Consider the following 20,608-nt stretch of genomic DNA (forward strand, 5'->3'; position numbering starts at 1 on the left):
TAACAACAGTCATGGTTTTATAGTAAGATTGTGAAATATATGTTTAAATTACACAAAACTGAAAGCTTGGGTTTTCTCTCACAGATTCCCTTGGAGTGTTCTTGTTGTGGATGAAGCTCACAGGTTGAAAAACCAAAGCTCTCTGCTGCATAAGACCTTGTCAGAGGTAAACTCACAGTGTAGCCCTTCTTTTTTAAACAGACATTTTTTTAGAGTAATTTTAGATTCACAACGAAATTGAACAGACACTACAAATGTTTCCCATACATGTACAGCTTCCCCATTATCAGCGTACCCCACCAGAGTGGCACAGTTGCAGCTGATGAACCTACATTGATACGTCGTTATCACCCAAAGCCCGTAGTTTACATTTGGGTTCTGTCTTCGTGGTATACATTCTGTAGGTTTGGACAAATGTACAAAACCATGATATTTACTGTTGTAGTATCACACAGAGTACTTTCACTGCCCTAAAAACTCTGTGTTCCACATATTCATCCTTTCTTCATAACTCTTTTTTTTTAAAAAAAAATTAGTTTAGGCCTATGTAGAGTCAATTAAATTGAAACTTTTTTTTGAGTTTGATTTCTGCAGCGTAAAGGAACATTTTGTGGAAGACAGAAGTAGTACTTAATATGGCCTAACTTCTTCTTTCTGTCCTTTGTATAGGAGAGAGGCTTAACTAAAATCTGGTGAATAAGAACTCTACCCCAATAAAATGCATTTTATTTTGGAAATGTTTCAATTCTCCTTTGATCATCTTCAAAGGGACGATTTCTTTTAAAAAATAATCTTATAATTATTCTTTATGCAATAATAGATATATCAGACATGTTGTACCCCTCCTCCAATTTACCTGTTGAAAAAATTTGATAGTTCACATGGGGTCATTAGGAGACCAATTACATGCTATTAAATGTTACTTCCAGTCTGTCCTGTTCTGTCTTGTCTTTGTCCTCCTTTTGAGCATAATATACTTGCTTTCATTCCTTTCTCTGGATCTGTTGAATCATTCTGGCATAGTGGATGAGAAATCATTGTAGCTTAGATTGGCCCTTTTTTCTGAGGAGCCAGTGCAATGTGAAATACCCTTCTTACTGACTTGGTAAAGGTTTGTTCATTGATGAGACCACATATGTTAATTTCTCTGATGAGAATTTAAGTTTGGCCCTTGTCCTATAATAAATCAATTAATAAATTTAGAGGCCATTTCGAGGAAAGTCTTAGATATGAAATCTATATTTACTGGCTTAAAAGTTGCAGTTTTTGGAGTGTTAATGTAGATATGCTCACTGTCTATATTAGTCCAGTCTCAAAGGTTGCTGCCCCCTGGTGGGGCCTCTCTATCCCTGGTGTCCTTTGCCGCTTCTGTAGGGACTTTAACAGTCGACTCTCCTTCTGAGAGTTTGTCTTGGTCTGTTTTTCACAGACTGGGTAATTCACTGTTCTAGAGGCTGGGAAGTCCAAGATCAAGGTGCTGGCATTTGGCAGGAGCCCTCTTACTGACTGCATCCTCTCATGACAGAAGGTGGATGGGCAAGAGGGAACAGAAGAACAAGCTGTCCAAATGCTGCATGACACTTTAAAAAAAAAAAGACCTTAATTCTATTCATGAGGGAAAAGCTCTCATCAACTAACCACCTCTTAAAGGCCCTACCTCTTAATACTATCACATTGGCAACACCTGGATTTTGGAGGCAACACTTTCAATCCATAGCAGTTGTCCATCTCGGTATTTAACCATATAAAAGACTGCTTCATAAACTACTGCGCCAGTTTACTGATATACAGTGGGAGGAGAGAAGCAGGCACAGTGAAGAACCTGGATTTGGAGTGGGGAAACTGAGTTCTGTTGCTGGCCCCAGAGCCTTTTCTTTTTTTTTTGTTTGAGATGGAGTTTTGCTCTCGTTACCCAGGCTGGAGTGCAATGGCACGATCTCGGCTCACCGCAACCTCCACCTCCTGGGTTCAGGCAATTCTCCTGCCTCAGCCTCCTGAGTACCTGGGAATACAGGCACGCACCACCATGCCCAGCTAATTTTTTGTATTTTTGGTAGAGACGGGGTTTCACCATGCTGACAGGATGGTCTCGATCTCTTGACCTCATGATCCACCCGCCTCGGTCTCCCAAAGTGCTGGGATTACAGGCGTGAGCCACCATGCCTGGCCCCCCAGAGCCTTTTCTTGTTGCTCATAAGGAAACTAAGGCTCAGAGGAGTTAAGTGAGGAAACGGTTCTGGGTCATCTCAGCATTCCGTTTTAGATAAGGCTTAGGTTGTAGATAACTGATAAGTTAGAAAATACATTTATTTATTGGGCTGAGAGGTAGGGAGGGGGATACTGCCTTTTGTTTCTTCCTAATACTGTTTTCAGTTTGTAAAAGTTGGAAGCAAACTAAACATGAAATAAAAGGATTACAGGGAATGCACAGGTTATGCAATTTATGTCCCATTCACACAGTGCATTTACAGAAGTAAGGCTACCTTGAACAGTCATGTAAAGAATATAGAAAATGTTTACAAAGTATTTCATATACTCAAAAAAGCTTGCAAAATACTGTTTACAAACAGAGATGGTCTCTGAACCTTTACCCAGTTAGAAGAAGTTTTGGTCCCAGAATGGATCCAACTGAATCAGAATGTTAATTTGTGACACAGGGTAATACCTGTAGTGACTAGCAGCCTTGGTGACCTTTGTGACCTCACAGACTTCATTCATCTCAGCTCTTTCCTTGGTGAACACATATTGTAAAAATGTGAATTGATTATTGGAAACATTTCTTCTGACAAGGTCCCACACTTGAAAAATACGCTGGGAGCAGTGGCTCACACCTGTAATCCCAGCACTTTGGGAGGCCAAGGCGGGCAATTCACGAGGTCAAGAGATTGAGACCATCCTGGCCAACATGGTGAAACCCCGTCTTTACTAAAAAATACAAAAATTAGCTGGGCGTGGTGGTGCGCACCTGTAGTACCAGCTGTCGGGATGCTGGGGCAGGAGAATTGCTTGAACCCAGGAGGTAGAGATTGCAGTGAGCCGAGATTGTGCCATTGCACTCCAGCCTGGTGCCTAGCAACAGAACAAGACTGTCTCAAAAAAAAAAAGAAAGAAAAATACTTCAAAAACATCACCTAACAAGCAGAACAAGCATGAATGGGTAGACACTGATTAGACATTTAAAAATAAAAGGGAGAAGGCAAAAATTATTTTTGTTTACATTTGTTTTAATTGTGTTATTTATTGATCATTTTTTATATTATAAAATCAGTATCTTTCTATGACCCCCTCCCAAATCAAAATATAGAAAGATAAGAAGAAAAGGAAAACATACCAGTGACCCTTCTCCCGCATTAACACTTTAATGGTATGTGTGCTCCCGTAATCTTTCCTGTGCACACACACCCAAAAAGTAATGTATATAGGCATATATATTTAAAAAGTCAAAATGTGTATTATTTTAGTTTATTTTTAATAATCATTGGGACCTGCAAGTTTTTTTTTTCCTTTCTCTTTTTTTTTTGAAAGAAAGAAAAAGAGTGGAGAGGAAGAAAAAGAGGGAGAGAAAATGGGAATGTAGCTTTATTCTAAAAATGGGTATTAATAATGGCCGATCAATATTTTGTGTATTTAAGGTGGAGAATGTATATTTTGTATATTTAAAATGGAGAGCTCTATAAATATTTGAGTTTACTTGTTCCGGATCTGAGTTCAAGTCCTGGATATCCTTATTAATTTTCTGTCTTGTTGAGTCTAAATTTCTCTATGAGTCTTATGTATATGGGTGTTAGGATCGTTAGCTCTTATTGTTGCACTGATCCTTTTACCACTGTATCTTTGTTGCTTTGAAATCTATTTTATCAGATGTGAGAATTGCAACTCTTGCTTTTTATTTATTTATTTATTTTTGCTCTCCATTTGGTTGGTAAATCTTTCTCCATCTCTTGGTTTTAAGTCTTCGTGTATCTTTGGATGTGAAATGGGTCTGGATGTAGCATATCATTAGGTGTTGGCTGTATCTTTTGATTGGGGGATTTAGTCGCCTTAAATTTAGGGTTACTGCTATTTGATGTTAACTGGCTATTTTATTCATTCATTGACATAGATTCTTCTTTATGTTGATGCTCTTTACTTTTTGGTATATTTTTAGAAAGGCTAATACTGGTTCTTCCTTTCTATGTATAATGCTTCTTTCAGAAGCTCTTGTAAAGCCGGCCTGGTGGTAATAAAATCTCTGAGTACTTGCTTGTTCATAAAAGATTTTATTTTTCCTTCAGTTGTGAAGATTAGTTTGGCAGGATATGAAATTCTGGGCTGCAAGTTCTGTTCTTTAAGGATGTTATATATCGGCCCCCACTCTCTTCTGGCTTGTAGGATTTCTGCTGAGAGATCTGCTGTAAGTCTAATAGGCTTCCCTTTGTGGGTAATATGACCTTTCTCTCTGGCTGCCCTTAGTATTTTCTCCTTTGTTTCAACCCTGGTGAATCTAACAATTATGTGCCTTGGGGTTGCTCCTCTTGAGGAGTATCTTTATGGTGTTCTCTGTATTACCTGAGGTTGAATATTGTGCTGCTTTGCTAGATTTGGAAAGTTTTCCTGAATAATATCCTGAAGAGTATTTTCCAGCTTGGATTCATTCTCTTCATCATATTCAGGTACACCTATCAAACGTAAATTAGGTCTTTTCATGTAGTCCCATATTTCTTGGAGACTTTGCTCATTCCTTTTTATCCTTTTTTCTCTATTCTTGTCTTCTCGTTTTATGTCATTAAGTAGGTCTTCGACCTCTGATATCCTTTATTCTGCTTCATCAATTCGGCTATTCAAACTTGTGCATATTTTGCTAAGTTTTTGTGTTGTGTTTTTCAACTTCGTTAGTTCATTTATATTCCTCTCTATATTGTCTATTCTTGTTAGCATTTCGTCAAACCTTTTTTCAAAGTTCTTAGTTTCTTTACATTGGGTTAGAACAAGTTCTTTTAACTCCCAGAAGTTTCTTATCATCCACCTTCTAAAGCCTACTTCTGATAATGGCACACAGTCCTGTTCCATCAAGGCGTGTTCCGTTGCTGATGAGGAACTGTGATCCCCTGTAGAGGGAGAGGGGTTCTGATTTTGGGTATTCTCAGTCTTTTTAGGCTGGTTTCTTCCCTTTGTTATAAATTTATCCATCTGTTGTCTTTACAATTACCGCCTTTCTAGTTGGTTTTCTGAGTGGATGCCCAGTTTATTGATTCCCGGTGCTGGAATCTGAGCAACCCACTGTGCTGGCCAAAACAGCAGCGATAAGACTGATGGTGCTCTTCTGCCCGGGAATCTCCTCCAGTTTACTCTGCACGAAGAGCTGCCGCGCCGAGGAGCCGGCCACAAGCGTCACGCTGGCGACCCATGGGGCCCCTCCACTGGGAATCTTCTGGTCCGTGAGCGACGAAAATTCGTCTGAAAGTGTGGCGTCCTCTCGTTCTTTGCGCTTTGACTGGGAGCTACAATCCCGAACTGTTAGCGATCAGCCATCTTAGATCTCTCTTTGTATATTATTTTCAATATCAAAATACAGTATACTTGTGTATGTACATACATATATGTGTGTGTATATGTGCATATATATACACATGTACATACATATATATATGTGCATATTTACATACTGTATTTTGACATTTAAAACAGACCAGGTGTGGTGGCTCACACCTGTAATCGCAGCACTTTGGGAGACCTAGGCAGGAAGATCACTTGAGCCCAAGAGTTCAAGAGCAGTCTGGGCGATATAGAGAGACTTTGTCTCTACCAAAAAAAATAAAGAAATTAGCTGAGTGTGGTGGCGAGTGCCTGTAACCCCAGCTACTGGTGAGGCTGAAGTGGGAGGAATCACTTGAGCCTGGAAGGAGGAGGTTACAGTGAGCCAAGATCATGCCACTGTACTCCAGCCTGGGTAATACAGGACCGTATCTCAAAAAAAAGAAAAAAGATATACATGCTCAAGATGTCAAGATGTGGCTTCCGCATTTTGCTATATTATTTCCCCTAGTGTAAGTTCTTGTGAACGTCAGTTTAGAGGATATCTTTTACTTGACCTAATAGCTTTTCTTCCTTTTCCTAACGTTCTACCTCATCTGTCTCTTACTTACTCTTGGTGTTCTTCTCTGTTGTTCAGAATTTAAATAAATTTTTTTCCATTTGAGACTCTCTGTGTTCCTATGTCTAGAAACATCCAGAAATCTTAATGTCTTGCATCTGCTGCACCGTTAACTTTTATAAAAGGACTGTCTCCTGTGATAAATCTTGCTGCTTGTTTGCGGTGGTGGGGCCTGATGCTATAGCATTGGGTTCTCAAACTGCATGAGTGTGTGCATTCTGTCCCCCACACAGGCAGTAACACATAGTTTGAATCGCCACATAAATAGCATAGTAGCCGTAGGAAATACTCGTGCAGTACTTCAGAGTTCACACAGTGTTATTATATCCTTATAACAGTATTTTCTTCACAGGATTATTATCCCCTTCTTGTGGTTGAAACTGAAGAGGTATTACTTCCTGCATCCAACAGCTAGTATACGGCTTGAACCTAAGCTGTCTGATTGCATGTCTCCTTGGTCATGCCATTAAATCATGCCTTTCTCTGTTTGGGTAAAGATCGTGATGGGTAACTCAGCCTTGCCTTTCAGTGTTATGGAATTTTTATTTTATTTATTTATGTATTTGAGTTCTCAGTAGTCTTCAGTCTCCTGTTGACTGGAACTCCCATCCAGAACAGCCTCCAAGAGCTCTACTCCCTCCTCAGTTTTGTGGAACCTGATCTTTTTTCCAAGGAAGAGGTGGGAGATTTTGTTCGACGGTACCAGGATATTGAGAAAGAGTCTGAGTCAGGCAAGTTCCTTTCCTACTAATTATCCCCAAGAAGTCTTGGCACAGAAACCATCCTCATGCATAATGGTTATAGGTAGAAGAGAACTGATGGCCAGAGACCACCTTCCAGGGAGACAGAGAGCCACAGATATTTGGGAGATATTAGATCACACACGTTGTTCCCAGTTGTCTGCTATTCATGACTCTCTTAATTGTTTACTATATGATTCCATAGCAGGGCTTCTCTAGTTCATTTTTGGAAGAAATAGGAAGTGCCTGCTGATTTGCAGACTATTTTTTTCCAACTTGTATTTTCAATAAAGACTTTGTTATCTTTATATGTCACTTCCTGAGGGAGAAAAGGATGTGAATGCTGTAGTCTCAAACTACTGTTTAGCATTCTGCAGCACTGGTATTTCTTTTAATGCTGCACCAAAACCAGAATTCTGAGATGGGAACCCTTCCTCTTTCATATAGCCGAGAGTTATAGTCTTCTCTTCTTGTATCTTTGTGCCTCTGTGTTGTAGGATTATCTGTCTATTTTTGTGATATTCTCCTGGGATGATTTTTCAAAACAGATGGGAGGTATGCCAAATAGTGAGTTTGTTATGTACTTGGTAAGTGTGAGTTCGAGGGGCTTCTCAGAGCAAAAATCCCCAGACCACAGACTGAAGATTACGTGGCGAACTTGCTCTGATTACTCCCATGTTTTGGGTTACCTGATAAAATATAAGACTTCTAGTCAAATGCATGACATACTTGTATTACATAGGACACACTTGTGTTAAAAAGTTGTTCATTATTTATATGAAATTCCCATTGAACTAGGCACCTATATTTGCATATCTGGGAATCCTACAGGGGTGTAATTCTAATTTAGAATAATTTTTGAAATTCAAGACATCTGGGGAAAGAATAAGGGATTTAAAGTCATAAAACCAAATTTGAATGCTGGCCACATTCACATCCAGCTGTGTGACTTCGGATAAGTTGCCCAGTTTCTGAGCCTCATTTAACTCAGCTATAAATAAAAATGGGGACAGTATTTCTCTCACCTGAAATTTCTAAGCTGTTATGCTGAGCAATGAGATTAAATACAAAAATGCTCTAGAAACAAAAGAGCTTTGTTGATATGAGATTAGTAAGAATCAAGTTGTTTGGGTGTTCCTAGTTCTTGGGTTAAGAACCAGTAATGATTCCAGAAATAATTGGGAAGAAGATCCTAGTGAAGGAAGAAGTGCTGTGAAAAATGACCATCTGGCCAAGTGCAGAATAAGCGTGAAATGAGAAGCAAAAAGAAATTCCTTTAAGTTCTCTAGTAGTTCATTGCCTTGGTTCTACTTTTGTCCCTTGCTTCTTGTATTTTTTTTTATTATATAGCTAGTGAGCTGCACAAACTCTTGCAGCCATTTCTGCTGAGGCGAGTGAAAGCTGAGGTAGCTACAGAGCTGCCCAGGAAGACAGAAGTAGTGATATACCACGGCATGTCAGCATTGCAGAAGAAATACTACAAGGCCATTTTGATGAAAGACCTAGGTAATCAGAGGGCACCTGTTCATTTAGAAACTAAATGAGGATGTGATTTCATGTAGTAAAATATTTTATAATCACACTTATTTGTATGATCCCAAGAATATGAGGTGGAATTTTGTATTGCGAATAATTCCGGTCAGCTACCACGGGACTGTGGTGGAGCTTCTTAAATGTAACTCAGCCTTGGTTGGTGCAGTTGTGAAATTTCCTTTTCTCCCCTCACTCAGTTTTTCTTACTGCCTGTAATTAAGCAAACACTTCTAAGTGTCCTAGTCATGCCTTTCATCCTCCCCCCCGTCAGATATGGTAGTCCACCCTCATCTGCAGTTTTGCTCTCCAAGGTTTCAGTTACCTGCACTGAACTAGAGTCTGAAAATATTAAATGGAAGATTCCAAAAATAATTCGTGAATTTTAAATTAAACTCTATTGTTAGTAGCGTGATGAAATCTCACTCCGTTCCACCCAGGACATGAATCCTCCTTTTGTTCTGTTATCCACGCCGTCCGCATTAGTGGCTGCTCTGTCATCAGTCCGATAGTCGTGGTATCGTAGTGCTTTTGTTCAGGTGACCTTTATTTTACCTAAAAATGGCCCCAAAGCACAAGAGTAGTGATGCCTGCATTTTGACTATGCCAAAGAAGCCATAGAGTGCTTCTTTTAAGCAAAAAAGGTTTAAGTTCTCAAAAAAATGAAAAAAAAATTCTATACCGAGATTGCTAACAACAAATCTTCTGTGACATTGTGAACAGTATATTGTTATAATTGTTGTATTTTTATTATGAGTCATTGTTAATCTTTTACTTTGCCAAATCAAACTTTATCATAGGTATATAGGAGAAAACACAGAATGCATATAGGGTTTGGTACTATCTGTGTTTCTAGTATCCACTGGGGGTCTTAGAACATATTCCCCATGGATAAGGGAGAACTGCTGTGTTTAAGAGAATGCAAAACTTTTTTGTTGAATCAAATTCACTGGGAGGAATTGGGAGTGGCAAGGGAGAGAGAGGGGTGAAATAATTTCTCAGTTTGCATTTCTTTGTCCCTTGACTCCACAACAACAGTTAAAGAAAATTTAGAATTTGCAGAAGAGTAACAGAGTACTCCTGAGTTCAATTTATACTTGAGGGGTCTTTCCTAAAACAAAATGGTTAGGGAAATTTTATACGAACATGATGTTAATTCTCAGTTCAATTCAGTGAAATTTGGGAGGTTAACGTAGGTTCGAAGGATATAATTGAAATGATTACGGTTATTTCTAGAAACTCAGGGTTTTGGTTTTTGTTTTGTTCAGTAGGCCATCTCTCTCTTTCTCTCCCCCCCCCTTTTTTTTAAATTTCAGATGCATTTGAAAATGAGACAGGAAAGAAAGTTAAACTTCAGAACATCTTGTCCCAGCTTCGAAAGTGTGTGGATCACCCATACTTGTTTGATGGTGAGGCAGTGCCCTTTCCTCCACATTATTCTTTGTTAACATTTCTGTGGCCGAATCATACCAAAATTCTTCAGAATAATTGCATATACTTACTGTGTCTACTTTGTTTATTCTCAGTTTTCTGTATTAGTGTTAAGTCATATATTGTTCATTTTCAAATATCCTCAGTTGTCCATCTAATATCCATCCCTTCTAACTATGTTTTTTTTGTTGTTAAATCCATGATCAGTCCTAGACCCTGCAGATCCTGCACTGCATTTGTCATGTCTTTTTATTTTCCTATAAAACCTACAAACATTTTTCAGAGTGTTTTTTTTTGCCCTTTTTTTCTTTCATGCATGAAGAGTCAAGACCGATAGTTCTATGAAATGCATGATAATTTGGATGGATTTGATCATTTCTTCGTGATTCGATTTCCCATTGTCTTGAACCCACTCAGCCTTTCGTCACCACTGTTCCAGGTCTGCCAGTGATCGCCCTGTTGCCCAGCTGGTGGTTATTTGTTAGTTCATGTTTCAGTTACCCTCTCAGAAGCCTTGAGCACAGCTGATCACTTCTTTCTTGAAGCCCTTCCTCCCTCGGCTTCTGGGATATACTTTCTCTTCTCCATCTGCTTCTTCTCAGTCTCCTTCGCTGCTTCCCCTCATCATGCAGACCTCTGTAAATTTCCCCTGAGCACTGTTGTAGCTGCGTCCTAGGGATTTTGATGTGTAGTGTTTTTGTTTTTCTTCAGACTGGGGCTTTTTTGATTCCCCGATTGTTAGCCCTTGGAGCAAGCACTCCTGTGGCCGTGGATACTCTACGCATGATCAGTACAGAGGGTTTGCTGCAGTTACTTTAAGGGGATCTCTGCCGAGCGGTGCTACAAACTATTTAAAGATAGTACAAAATCTTAAGTAGGCACATATGAGAACTTTTTTAAGAGGAGGGGGCAGTGGGAACACGTAGGTTTTGAAAGAAGCCCTCCAGGTTATTCTGACTGCCATTTTGATTTATTTTGTAGAGTGAGTCTCAGGATTTCAGTTTTAGGTCTCCTTGACCTTTAGCATCCTCTTCTGCGTCAGTTTTCTGAAGAGTGGTTTTATTCCTTAGATAGACGTTTATTAGGCTTGTTAGATATGCCAGACTCTAACTGGTGTTAAGCAGAACTGAGATCATCATGCAAACAACTACTTATAAGAGGAGCTTGGCTTCTCTTCCTGTAGCCTAACTATTGGCTTCTGCCCTTACTGAGGGCACATGACTGGGAGTGGGTTCTTTCTTTTCTAGGTGTGGAGCCAGAGCCTTTTGAAGTTGGAGACCACCTGATTGAGGCTAGTGGGAAACTTCACCTGCTGGATAAGCTACTAGCATTCCTGTATTCCAGGTAGGTGGTAGGTTCACATTTGCTGCTCTGAGCTAATGACTGTTGCGACTTTATTGAGGAACTCACTGAGTTGTTGAGGCCAATTCCAGTTTTCTTTTTTTCTTAATGCTGTTTCAGGTTTTGCCTTCTCTGTGACGACACTCGCACCCCATCCCTTCCACAATCATTCTTTTCTTTCCTGAGTTTCTACAGCACTTAGGATCCCAATCCAGCACTTGGCAGTGGGCTGCGTTAATCTGCTGTCTGGTTAATTGGTGTTTGTTAACTCTGTCACTCCAGCTATGTTGTTTGGCTCCACAAGGACAGAGACAACACTGAGCATTTCTTTTATAGTTGCCTGTAGTAACTTGCATTGAATTGACACATAATGAAGGCTCAGTAAGCATTCATTTTTGTTAACCTGTGGGGTTTGATTTGAACTCATCGGGAAATTGAAGGACTCTTTCTCAGAGACATGATTTGGGCATTAGAAGACCAGATTCAGTTAGTGTTCAGCAGCCATGTGTTCAGCTTATAGCTGAATCCTCCTAGTCACCAGAGAGAAAGCAGGGTCTAGGAATGTGCAAGTGAAATAATTTCATGTCTTACTGTATTTCACTGGTTCTCATACAGCTGCCGTAAGTATGTTAGAGTTGGAAAAGGACCCATAATTGCCTTCTCCCCAGTTTTTTATTTCACAGACCCAGAAAGGTTACATGACTTGCCCAAGGTCACACAGCCAGCAAATGGCAGAAATGAGATTAGAATTGAGGTTTTCAGGTTCAGCTCTTTCTCTAACCGTTTGAGGCTTGAATCTTGAAAGAGTTCCCCATAATTACTCCTCTTAAACTTGTTGCAAGCTCAGATTAAATAAGTTTTTATAATGAGAATATTGTTTTGACAGCGCTGTGCTTCTTTGTTTATGTAAATTTAGAATAATAGCCACTAACGAGGGACTCTGGGCTTGACTTTATTCTTGACTAATACGTTTTTATAATGAGAATATTGTTTCGACAGTGCTATGCTTTTTTGTTTATGTAAATTTAGCATAATAGCCACTAACAAGGGACTCTGGGCTTGACTTTGCTCTTGACTTACTCCATCATTTTGCCTCCTCCTTTCTTCCCTCCTCTCATGTATACAAAAATTTTCTCATGTATCATGGAAAGTGAGAGGTCACTTACCCCTTGCTTTTCTAATGTAATGCTTCTCAGACTTTTCAACCAATATAGCTGTAAATGAGAGGATAGTGACTATATCCCCAAACAGGGAACAGCTGTAGATGACTAAACACAAGCTTTCTTCAGAGTCTCCAGTATTCCTTTTTTTGTGCATATGAATTTTGCATTTTACACTTCACATCTGTATTTATTTTGCTACTAAAATGAAAGCTTCTATTTCTTTCCATTGAGCAAATGGACATTCCAGAAAGAGGCACCGTGTTTATTCTAGGGCTTATATCCCCTGTTGCATTGGCATGTCCCCTGGGAATAATCTCCACTCTGGTTCTGAGGGATGCAGCTACCTGTGGAGGTATATTCTTGTAGAAAGCATTTGCAGTTTCTAAGGCAGTCTATAAATTATATGACATTTATATTTCTACTTCAGTATTTATAAACTTGTATTCTTTGGTAAGTTTTGACTGAGGGAAATTTACCTTGAATATCACTAGACTTGCAGTGTTTCCATTTCTCTTTTTCTTGCCAGGGGCCATCGGGTTTTACTTTTCTCCCAGATGACGCAGATGTTGGATATTCTCCAAGACTATATGGATTACAGAGGTGACACCTTTTGGCCACTACATTACCTAAGGCTCTATTAGACATAATAGGCCAGACAGGTCCATGAAGAATAATATGGGATATGAGAATATTTCAAAGGAAAGCAGAGTGAGAACATTATTCAGAACCAAAAGATCAAAAGTAAAGTGAGAGGAGAGTGATAGGTGAAGGCAAGGATGGAGAGCAGAGAAGAACACGTGGGCAGAAATAAACACCTACGTTCCCATCAGTTATGTGATGTAAAATGATAGGCCGTGGAGCAAATGTCGTGAAAATGTTGGTGTTTCTGAAAATGTATATAAACAAAGTTTTGGTGACTAGAGCTTTTAGTGTCTTGTAACAGTCACCTCAATAGTTGAGCACTTAGGATCAGTAAAAAGGTGAATATTGAAATTATAGAGATACCAAATAAGGCAGGGGAAAAGTAAGATCAACTTTTTCTATATAGATGATAGAGAATGTAGTTTATTACCTGGGAAGTCTGTTTAATATGTGATAAGATTTATGTGAAATGATGAGAAAAGGCTCTAACATGAGTTGATCTTGAACCCAGTGGTAAAGAACTGTCAGCTCCAGACCTTACAATTTAAAAAAGTAGTCCAGACCGGGTCTCTGTGTATCTGGTCCAGTGGACACTTGGAGGAATGCTGATGGCACACGCCACTGGCCATTGAGAGGTCCCCAGATGCACAAACACAGCCTGAGCTTGTAGCCACCCTTCCCCACATGGATGCATGGAGACAGGTGGTGACCTCTTAAAGCCTCATTGAAAGGCAGATTGCTGGGCCATTAGAAGGGCTCACTCACCTGCTTCCAAGTGCTTGTCTTCTGTTTACATAGGTAAGAATTATGTGTCAGTAAAATTGAAGCTACCACACAGGATAGATGTTCAGGGTTGCTTACAAATAGTCAAAACTGAGGATTAACTCCATAAATGCCAAGGCTTCATGTATTTAAAAAATCCAGAGTATGTTATATGGTAAGTTCTTTTGTAAAATGATCATTGTCCCTGTTTAAATTTTTCCTGTGGAATTTGCTTAAAGCAGGGCCATGCCTGTATATGAAAAGGGACAAAATTGGCCTTTGGTTTTGGGCTAACTTAATTTTTTTATTCCCCAAAGACTACTTGAAAAGGGTTACAATTTCTGTTTTTCTTCCTCTCTCTAAAGGCTACAGCTATGAGCGTGTGGACGGTTCTGTGAGAGGAGAAGAGAGACACTTGGCCATTAAGAACTTCGGACAGCAGCCCATTTTTGTTTTCCTCCTGAGTACTAGGGCAGGTAGGCTGCATAGGCATTAATGGAAACAGACAATGAGGAGTAACAAGAGTACTATTGCATCCCACTATTGCTACACTTTTTTCCTTAATTCTCTGAAAGGTGAGGTTATTACTGAATGTAAACAGGGTACTGGACTTCAAGCATAGTGCTCTGTTCTATCCAAGCTGTCCAAGATGTCATCTCATCAAAGACGTTAAGGCTGAAACCTGGGGTTATTGGAAGGTAATTCTCATCTACTTTGACCATTCACCTGAGAATGTCCTGAAAGTTTTCTGTAATTTTGTGGAATGTTTCATTTATATTCAGTGGAGGTAGCTCTTCTTCCTAACCATGAATTTGGGAAATAAGGTAACGGTTTGTCTGCTAGTTGTCCTTCCTTTATAAGTATTTCTGGAATAATGTTGAAAAGCTTAGCAAAAATCCAGTTGTTTAAAAAATGTTATTATGTTGAAACTACCAACTTTTTAGAATTCTTTATAACATTGTCCATATATCACTTAAATCATAAATAATATGGCATTTGTAATGCTTTACCAGTCACAGAATGCTTTCATATATTCTTACATAATTTGGAATCAGCTCTTGGAGATGAAATGATTCTCTAAGTCATTATGGTGTCTGAAAAAAAAAAAAAAACTGGTGCAGTGGCTTATGCCTGTAATCCCAGGACTTTGGGAGGCCAAGGTAGGTGGATCACTGGAGGTCGGGAGTTGAAGACCAGCCTGGCCAGCATGGTGAAACCCTATCTGTACTAAAAAAAAATACAAAACTTAGCTGGGTGTGGTGGTGCGTGCCTGTAATCCCAACTACTAGGGAGGCTGAGACAGGAGAATTGCTTGAACCCAGGAGGCAGAGGTTGCAGTGAGCTGAGATTGCACCACTGCACTCCAGCCTGGGTGACAGAGTGACTCTGTCTCAAAAATAAAATAAATTATTCTCATGTCCTGGAGCAAGCTGACCTTAGTTTTGAACTCATAGGATCCTAGTTTCATTATCTTATTTTTATAGACATAAATCTTGATGGAATACATGCAGGAACATTAAAGGGATATGTGTGCTCTATTAAAGACAGATTGATATTTTTCTGAAAAAATAGAGTTCAGTCTTATGTAGAAACTGTTATAAATGTCTAGTACTATAAGGGCATATGAAAGAAGTGTTAGATATAATCTGTGATTATAAGGAGATTATTTCACCTGTGTTTGTTTTATCTCCCTAATAAAAATAACACAAGATTCATATGGCCTTACTGTTCAAAGATCGTAAACTGCACACAGAATCGCGCCATTTTCTCATGTGATCTAGTCTCAGGGCTAGTCTTAGGAGAAAATGAAAGAATAAGGCAGTGCATCATCACTGTCGGGGAGACAATTTTATTTATGCTTTGATGATTTCATCATCTTCATATTCAGAGAGCAGCATTATATTTGAAATGTCTAAAATTAGGAAAAAAGAGATCTCTGCTTTTCAGTTCATCTCCTTGGAGGACTCAGGGTAGATCTTCTGGGAACTGAAGCAGTCTCGGACATGCCTTTTCCAAACACTGACTGTTGTGTTTGCTGTGGTTTTACAGGATTTTCATTTATTTAACAGGTATCCTTCCAGCTTTCAAATATTTCTGTGATTGAGTCATATTGCCAGCAGATGGCAGTGATAGCTCATGAATATGTTTCAAACACGGCTGTAGCTTATTTATAAAAATCTCACCCCTCAGTGAAGAAGAGCTGCACTTAGACAACAGGAATTCAAGGAGATAATTTTATGGAACACATTTTGAAATGCAATAAGTGCCTGAACAGTATTACAGTATAGTGGATAAAAGCTCGGGCTCTGGACCCAGACTGCAAAGGAATGAATCTTTCACCTTCTAGCCTTGTAACTTCAGAGAAGTCCCTTACCTGCCCTTTCAACATTTATAAAGTGGGGATAATCATAGCAATTGCTCAGCTTCCCAACAGAGTTGTTATGAGGGCTAAAGGAGTTAATATATAGAGAGTGCTCAGAACAATGCCTGGCAAGTTGTAAGCACAGCGTAAGTGTAACTATCATTATTATTAGGTATAATTTATCATCGCTCAGTAATCATTCATGATTACCTCCTTGTTCCAACTTCAACTTGATATGAAGACTTTAATTAGAATATTCCTGCCTGACTTATCTGGAGATCCAGTTTATGGCAAATAGTCCTTCTCAAAAGTTAGTCCCTAATTCAGGTTCATGGAACAAGCCCTTCCAGGCTTGCTGGTTTCAATACCAATAAGTCTAGCAACCCTGGCAAGAGGGAGTCGGCTTTTTACTTGTTGTCACATTAATCAGAGAAAGCCGCAATTTACCTTCATCGTTCTCTTAATTAATTCCTGTAATCCAAGGTACCTCCTCAGCTTTCTTCCTGCAGCACCGAGGAAAGACCAGCAGGTTGTTCCATGGAGTTTTCTTGTCTTGCCATTGGTTTTGTTACTTTCTCTTTGATTAATGTGGAAACAAGTACAAAAAAGATGGACTGGAGTGTTCTCTAATGACAGGGAGGTGGTTTCCCACTCTGCCCAGGAGTATATCATCCCTTCTTCTTGTTACCTTTTTATCAGCGATCAGCGATCTTACTACCTAGTTGTAACTTGCAGGCGACATTCAGCGCTCTTGACAGTGCCCACAGCAGATCTTGTAGTTAGATCTGTTTTCTTTCTTTCTTTTTTCTTTCTTTCTTTCTTTTTTTTTTTTTTTTGTGAGATAGTCTTACTCTGTTGCCCAGTCTGGAGTGCAGTGGTGTAATCTCGACTCACTGCAACCTCTGCCTCCTCAGTTCAAGCGATTCTCCTGCCTTGGCTTCCCGAGTAGCTGGGACTACAGGCACATGCCATCACACCCAGCTAATTTTTGTATTTTTAGTAGAGATGGGGTTTCACCATATTGGCCAGGATAGTCTTGATCTCTTGACCTCATGATCCACCTGCCTCAGCCTCCCAAAGTGCTGGGATTACAGGCTTGAGCCACCCAGTCTAGGTCTGCTTTCTGAAAGAGCATGTGTCCTTTTCCTGAGACTACTCAAATCAAAATCTAATCAAGATTTTTAAGCAGAAGAGATAAAGTGGCACTAACTTAAGTATCCACTTTTGCCACTTGCCCTTGTTCCACTCATTCTGTTGCATTCAGTAATAAAATTTTCCCATCAGGCAGTAAGAGGTCAGGTAGCACTTCTCGCTGCCAGAACAAGGCTCTGGAGTTGGGGGTATGGGTTCATTTGAAGGATGAAGCCAGTTTATTTGGTTGATTTCCATTTGTCGGTGTAACCCACACTAGCCTTGTGTTTATTTTCTAGCTCCTTGTCCGTGTGCTGCTGATTCCGTTCCTTTTTGCATTGTTTTCAGGTGGAGTTGGCATGAACTTAACGGCAGCAGATACTGTGATTTTTGTGGACAGTGACTTCAACCCTCAGAATGACTTGCAAGCAGCTGCCAGGGCTCATCGAATTGGCCAAAACAAGTGAGTGGTTTGTTTTCTGCTTCCTTGGCTTGCCCAGCAGCAGTTCCAGGTTGTGAGGTAGGTGAAGAATATAGTCCTGGCGACAGTCCCACACTGGGAGCTGAGGGACCACCAGGTCTTAGCCCATCTGTGCTGTTGACTCCTAGGTTAGTATTGGAGGGTGGGTCACATCAGTCCAGACTGACTTTATTAGAAAGAGTAAAATCACACTGTGAAAGGATTAGAAAGAAACTTTAGAAGTTATTTAACTCATCCTTGAGTTAGGCTGTAACTCAGTTAAAAAATGGGGTTATGGGCCGGGTGCGGTGGCTCATGCCTGTAATCCCAGCACTTTGGGAGGCCGAGGCGGGTGGATCACGAGGTCAAGAGATTGAGACCATCCTGGTCAACATGGTGAAACCTCGTCTCTACTAAAAATACAAAAAAATTAGCTGGGCATGGTGGCGCGTGCCTGTAATCCCAGCTACTCAGGAGGCTGAGGCAGGAGAATTGCCTGAATCCAGGAGGTGGAGGTTGCAGTGAGCCGAGATCGCGCCATTGCACCACAGCCTGGGTAACGAGCGAAACTCCATCTCAAAAAAAAAACAATGGGGTTATGGAGCTAAGCTTAAAAAAAATAGATGTTACCGTTTGATCTGAGGATAATTTGATCTTCCAGAGGTTTTCCTTGGCCATAGGTAAGGAATCCCAGTCATGGTTTCCCCATCATTCTTTCCTTGACTCTTCCAACGGTTCAGAGAGAATTTGAGGCGAGTTCTCTCTAACAAGTACTCAGGTCCAAATGAAACAGTCTCCCTTTCGTTGTTGGCTTTTAGATCTATTTACGCCACATACTTCTGCCCAGTTTTGCAGACCCTTATAGCGCACTACTCTGGTTTGACGTATGTCTAGGTCAGTTAAAGTTATTCGGCTGATTGGCCGAGACACTGTGGAAGAAATCGTCTATAGGAAAGCAGCCTCCAAACTGCAGCTCACCAACATGATCATAGAAGGAGGCCATTTCACTCTGGGAGCCCAGAAACCCTCAGCCGATGCTGACCTCCAGGTATGATACATTGTTCTTTGCTTTGGAATATGCCAGTACCCTTTGTGGAGGACAATGTGAATGAAAAGAACCAGCACTCCCCAGCCGCTCTCCCCAGCTACACATTCGTTCCCTGGCCTCCCTCATACCTGCCGCAGTGCTGGCTGTGTGCAGAGTCTGTAGAAACCAAGGATTCAGATCCAAGCCTCATCACTTCTTGGCTCTCTGGGTTTGAGCAGCTTTTTAACCGCTTAGATCTACTCTTTTTGCATTTCTAAAAGTAAAGACACCACTGGTTACCTCAGAGGGCTGTTAAGAGAATTAGTTAAAATAAAGAACTCAGCATAGTCAGTAACAATTAATTCTGTACTTCCTCCTTAATCCCAGACTCTTTGATCAGTGACTTACATTACTTCATACTCAGAGGAGGGCGAATGAGATCAGGAATTCAAAATTGTACCATAGGAAAAATGGGTGAAAGAACTAGAGGTAATTTGCTTGAAGAAGGGAATACTGGATGGGAGACAGATGTGGGTTTGGAAGATTTTAGAGCTCTCTTTTGGAAGAGGACTTAGAGTTATTCTGTAGCAGCCCTTGGGTTAAAATTAGAACTCATAGTATTTCCTGGATCTGTTGGAAATGGACTTTTGCCCTAAGGATGAGGGGCTGGATGCAAAGAGACCAACTCCCTAGGATATGAGAAAGATGCAGATATGAACGGAGTAATGAATGTCTGTCAAGGGCAGTATCAGTGGGAGGATCTGGTGTGAGAAGCATTGTAAAAGAGGGAAGGATGGGAGTCGGCTGCTATTTAGAGGTGGGTCTCAACAGTGGGGAGATAGAAAATTCAAAGACTGTGAGGTTTGGAGCCATATGATGAGGAGAGTAGAAAGGAAAATAGGTAGGTCAGAATTTTAGGAAGATAAAGGTAATTTAGGCTTTAGAGTATGTAGTAAAAATACAATATAAACATAAACTATTGTTAGAGGCAGACTGAGGGACAAAAGGAAAGAATTTTATTTGCAAAAGTTTGCAAGAAAGACTAGGCTTTGAAAGGACTAGTCTATCAAAAAGTACAAGTGTTTAAGAGGAAAAAATTATGCAATAATACAAGCAGAGTTACCAAGTTTGTAATTAGTCTGAGCATGGGTTAGAAAGCAGTCTTCTTTCACGTGGTTACCATATGTGCAAAGGCCAGTGCGTATCTTTACCTATCAGCATTGCAAAAGCAGGGATCGTGTCTTTGTTAGGGAGTCAGTCATTACAGGAAAGGTTCAAGGGTTCATTAATTTGGGGACTAGAACTAGAAAGAGTAACCCTGAGTGTTATTTATTTGTTCTTTGTGTATCTTAGGGGGTAAGTGTGGCTTTTTTCTTTTTCTGTCTTTCCTTTTGTTGCTGATTCGGCATCACATGCTTGCTTAATTAACCACAGTGGTGGTAGGGCAGGCTGTACATTTTAATTTCACACTAAGAGACAGTTACAAACATGAGAAGAAAGCTGGAGAGAGGTAGAAGTACACGGTAGATACTTTCATTTTTTAAATTTTTATTTTACTTTTTAGTATACTTTAAGTTCTGGGTTACACGCACAGAACGTGCAGGACTGTTACATAGGTATGCATGTGCCGTGGTGATGTGCTGCATCTAATACCCCGTCATCTACATTAGGTATTTCTCCTAATGCTCTCCCTCCCCTAGCCCCCCACCCCATGACAGGCCCTGTGTGTGATGTTCCCCTCCCTGTGTCCATGTGTTCTCATTGTTCAACTCCCACTTATGAGTGAGAACATGTGATATTTGGTTTTCTGTTCTTGTGTTAGTTTGCTGAGAATGATGGTTTCCAGCTTCATCCATGTCCCTGCCAAGGACATGAACTCGTTCTTT

At 40.2% G+C, this 20,608-nt stretch overlaps 1 protein-coding gene across 2 annotated transcripts in view; it reads left to right on the plus strand.

Annotated features, from left to right (window-relative positions):
- CHD1L (chromodomain helicase DNA binding protein 1 like) overlaps positions 1–20,608 on the plus strand; it is a 61,238-nt gene that overhangs the window by 15,985 nt on the left and 24,645 nt on the right. For both annotated transcript variants that reach the window (XM_035279488.3, XM_078355437.1), the window contains 9 exons: positions 85–166; positions 6,702–6,864; positions 8,224–8,379; positions 9,720–9,812; positions 11,082–11,178; positions 12,865–12,938; positions 14,108–14,218; positions 17,584–17,698; positions 18,590–18,743. In XM_035279488.3, the coding sequence (XP_035135379.2) occupies positions 85–166; positions 6,702–6,864; positions 8,224–8,379; positions 9,720–9,812; positions 11,082–11,178; positions 12,865–12,938; positions 14,108–14,218; positions 17,584–17,698; positions 18,590–18,743 (1,045 nt within the window). The remainder of the gene's footprint in view (positions 1–84; positions 167–6,701; positions 6,865–8,223; positions 8,380–9,719; positions 9,813–11,081; positions 11,179–12,864; positions 12,939–14,107; positions 14,219–17,583; positions 17,699–18,589; positions 18,744–20,608) is intronic.

This window comes from Callithrix jacchus, chromosome 18 (genome assembly GCF_049354715.1).
Source record: "Callithrix jacchus isolate 240 chromosome 18, calJac240_pri, whole genome shotgun sequence".
Classification (NCBI taxonomy): Eukaryota; Metazoa; Chordata; class Mammalia; order Primates; family Cebidae; genus Callithrix; species Callithrix jacchus.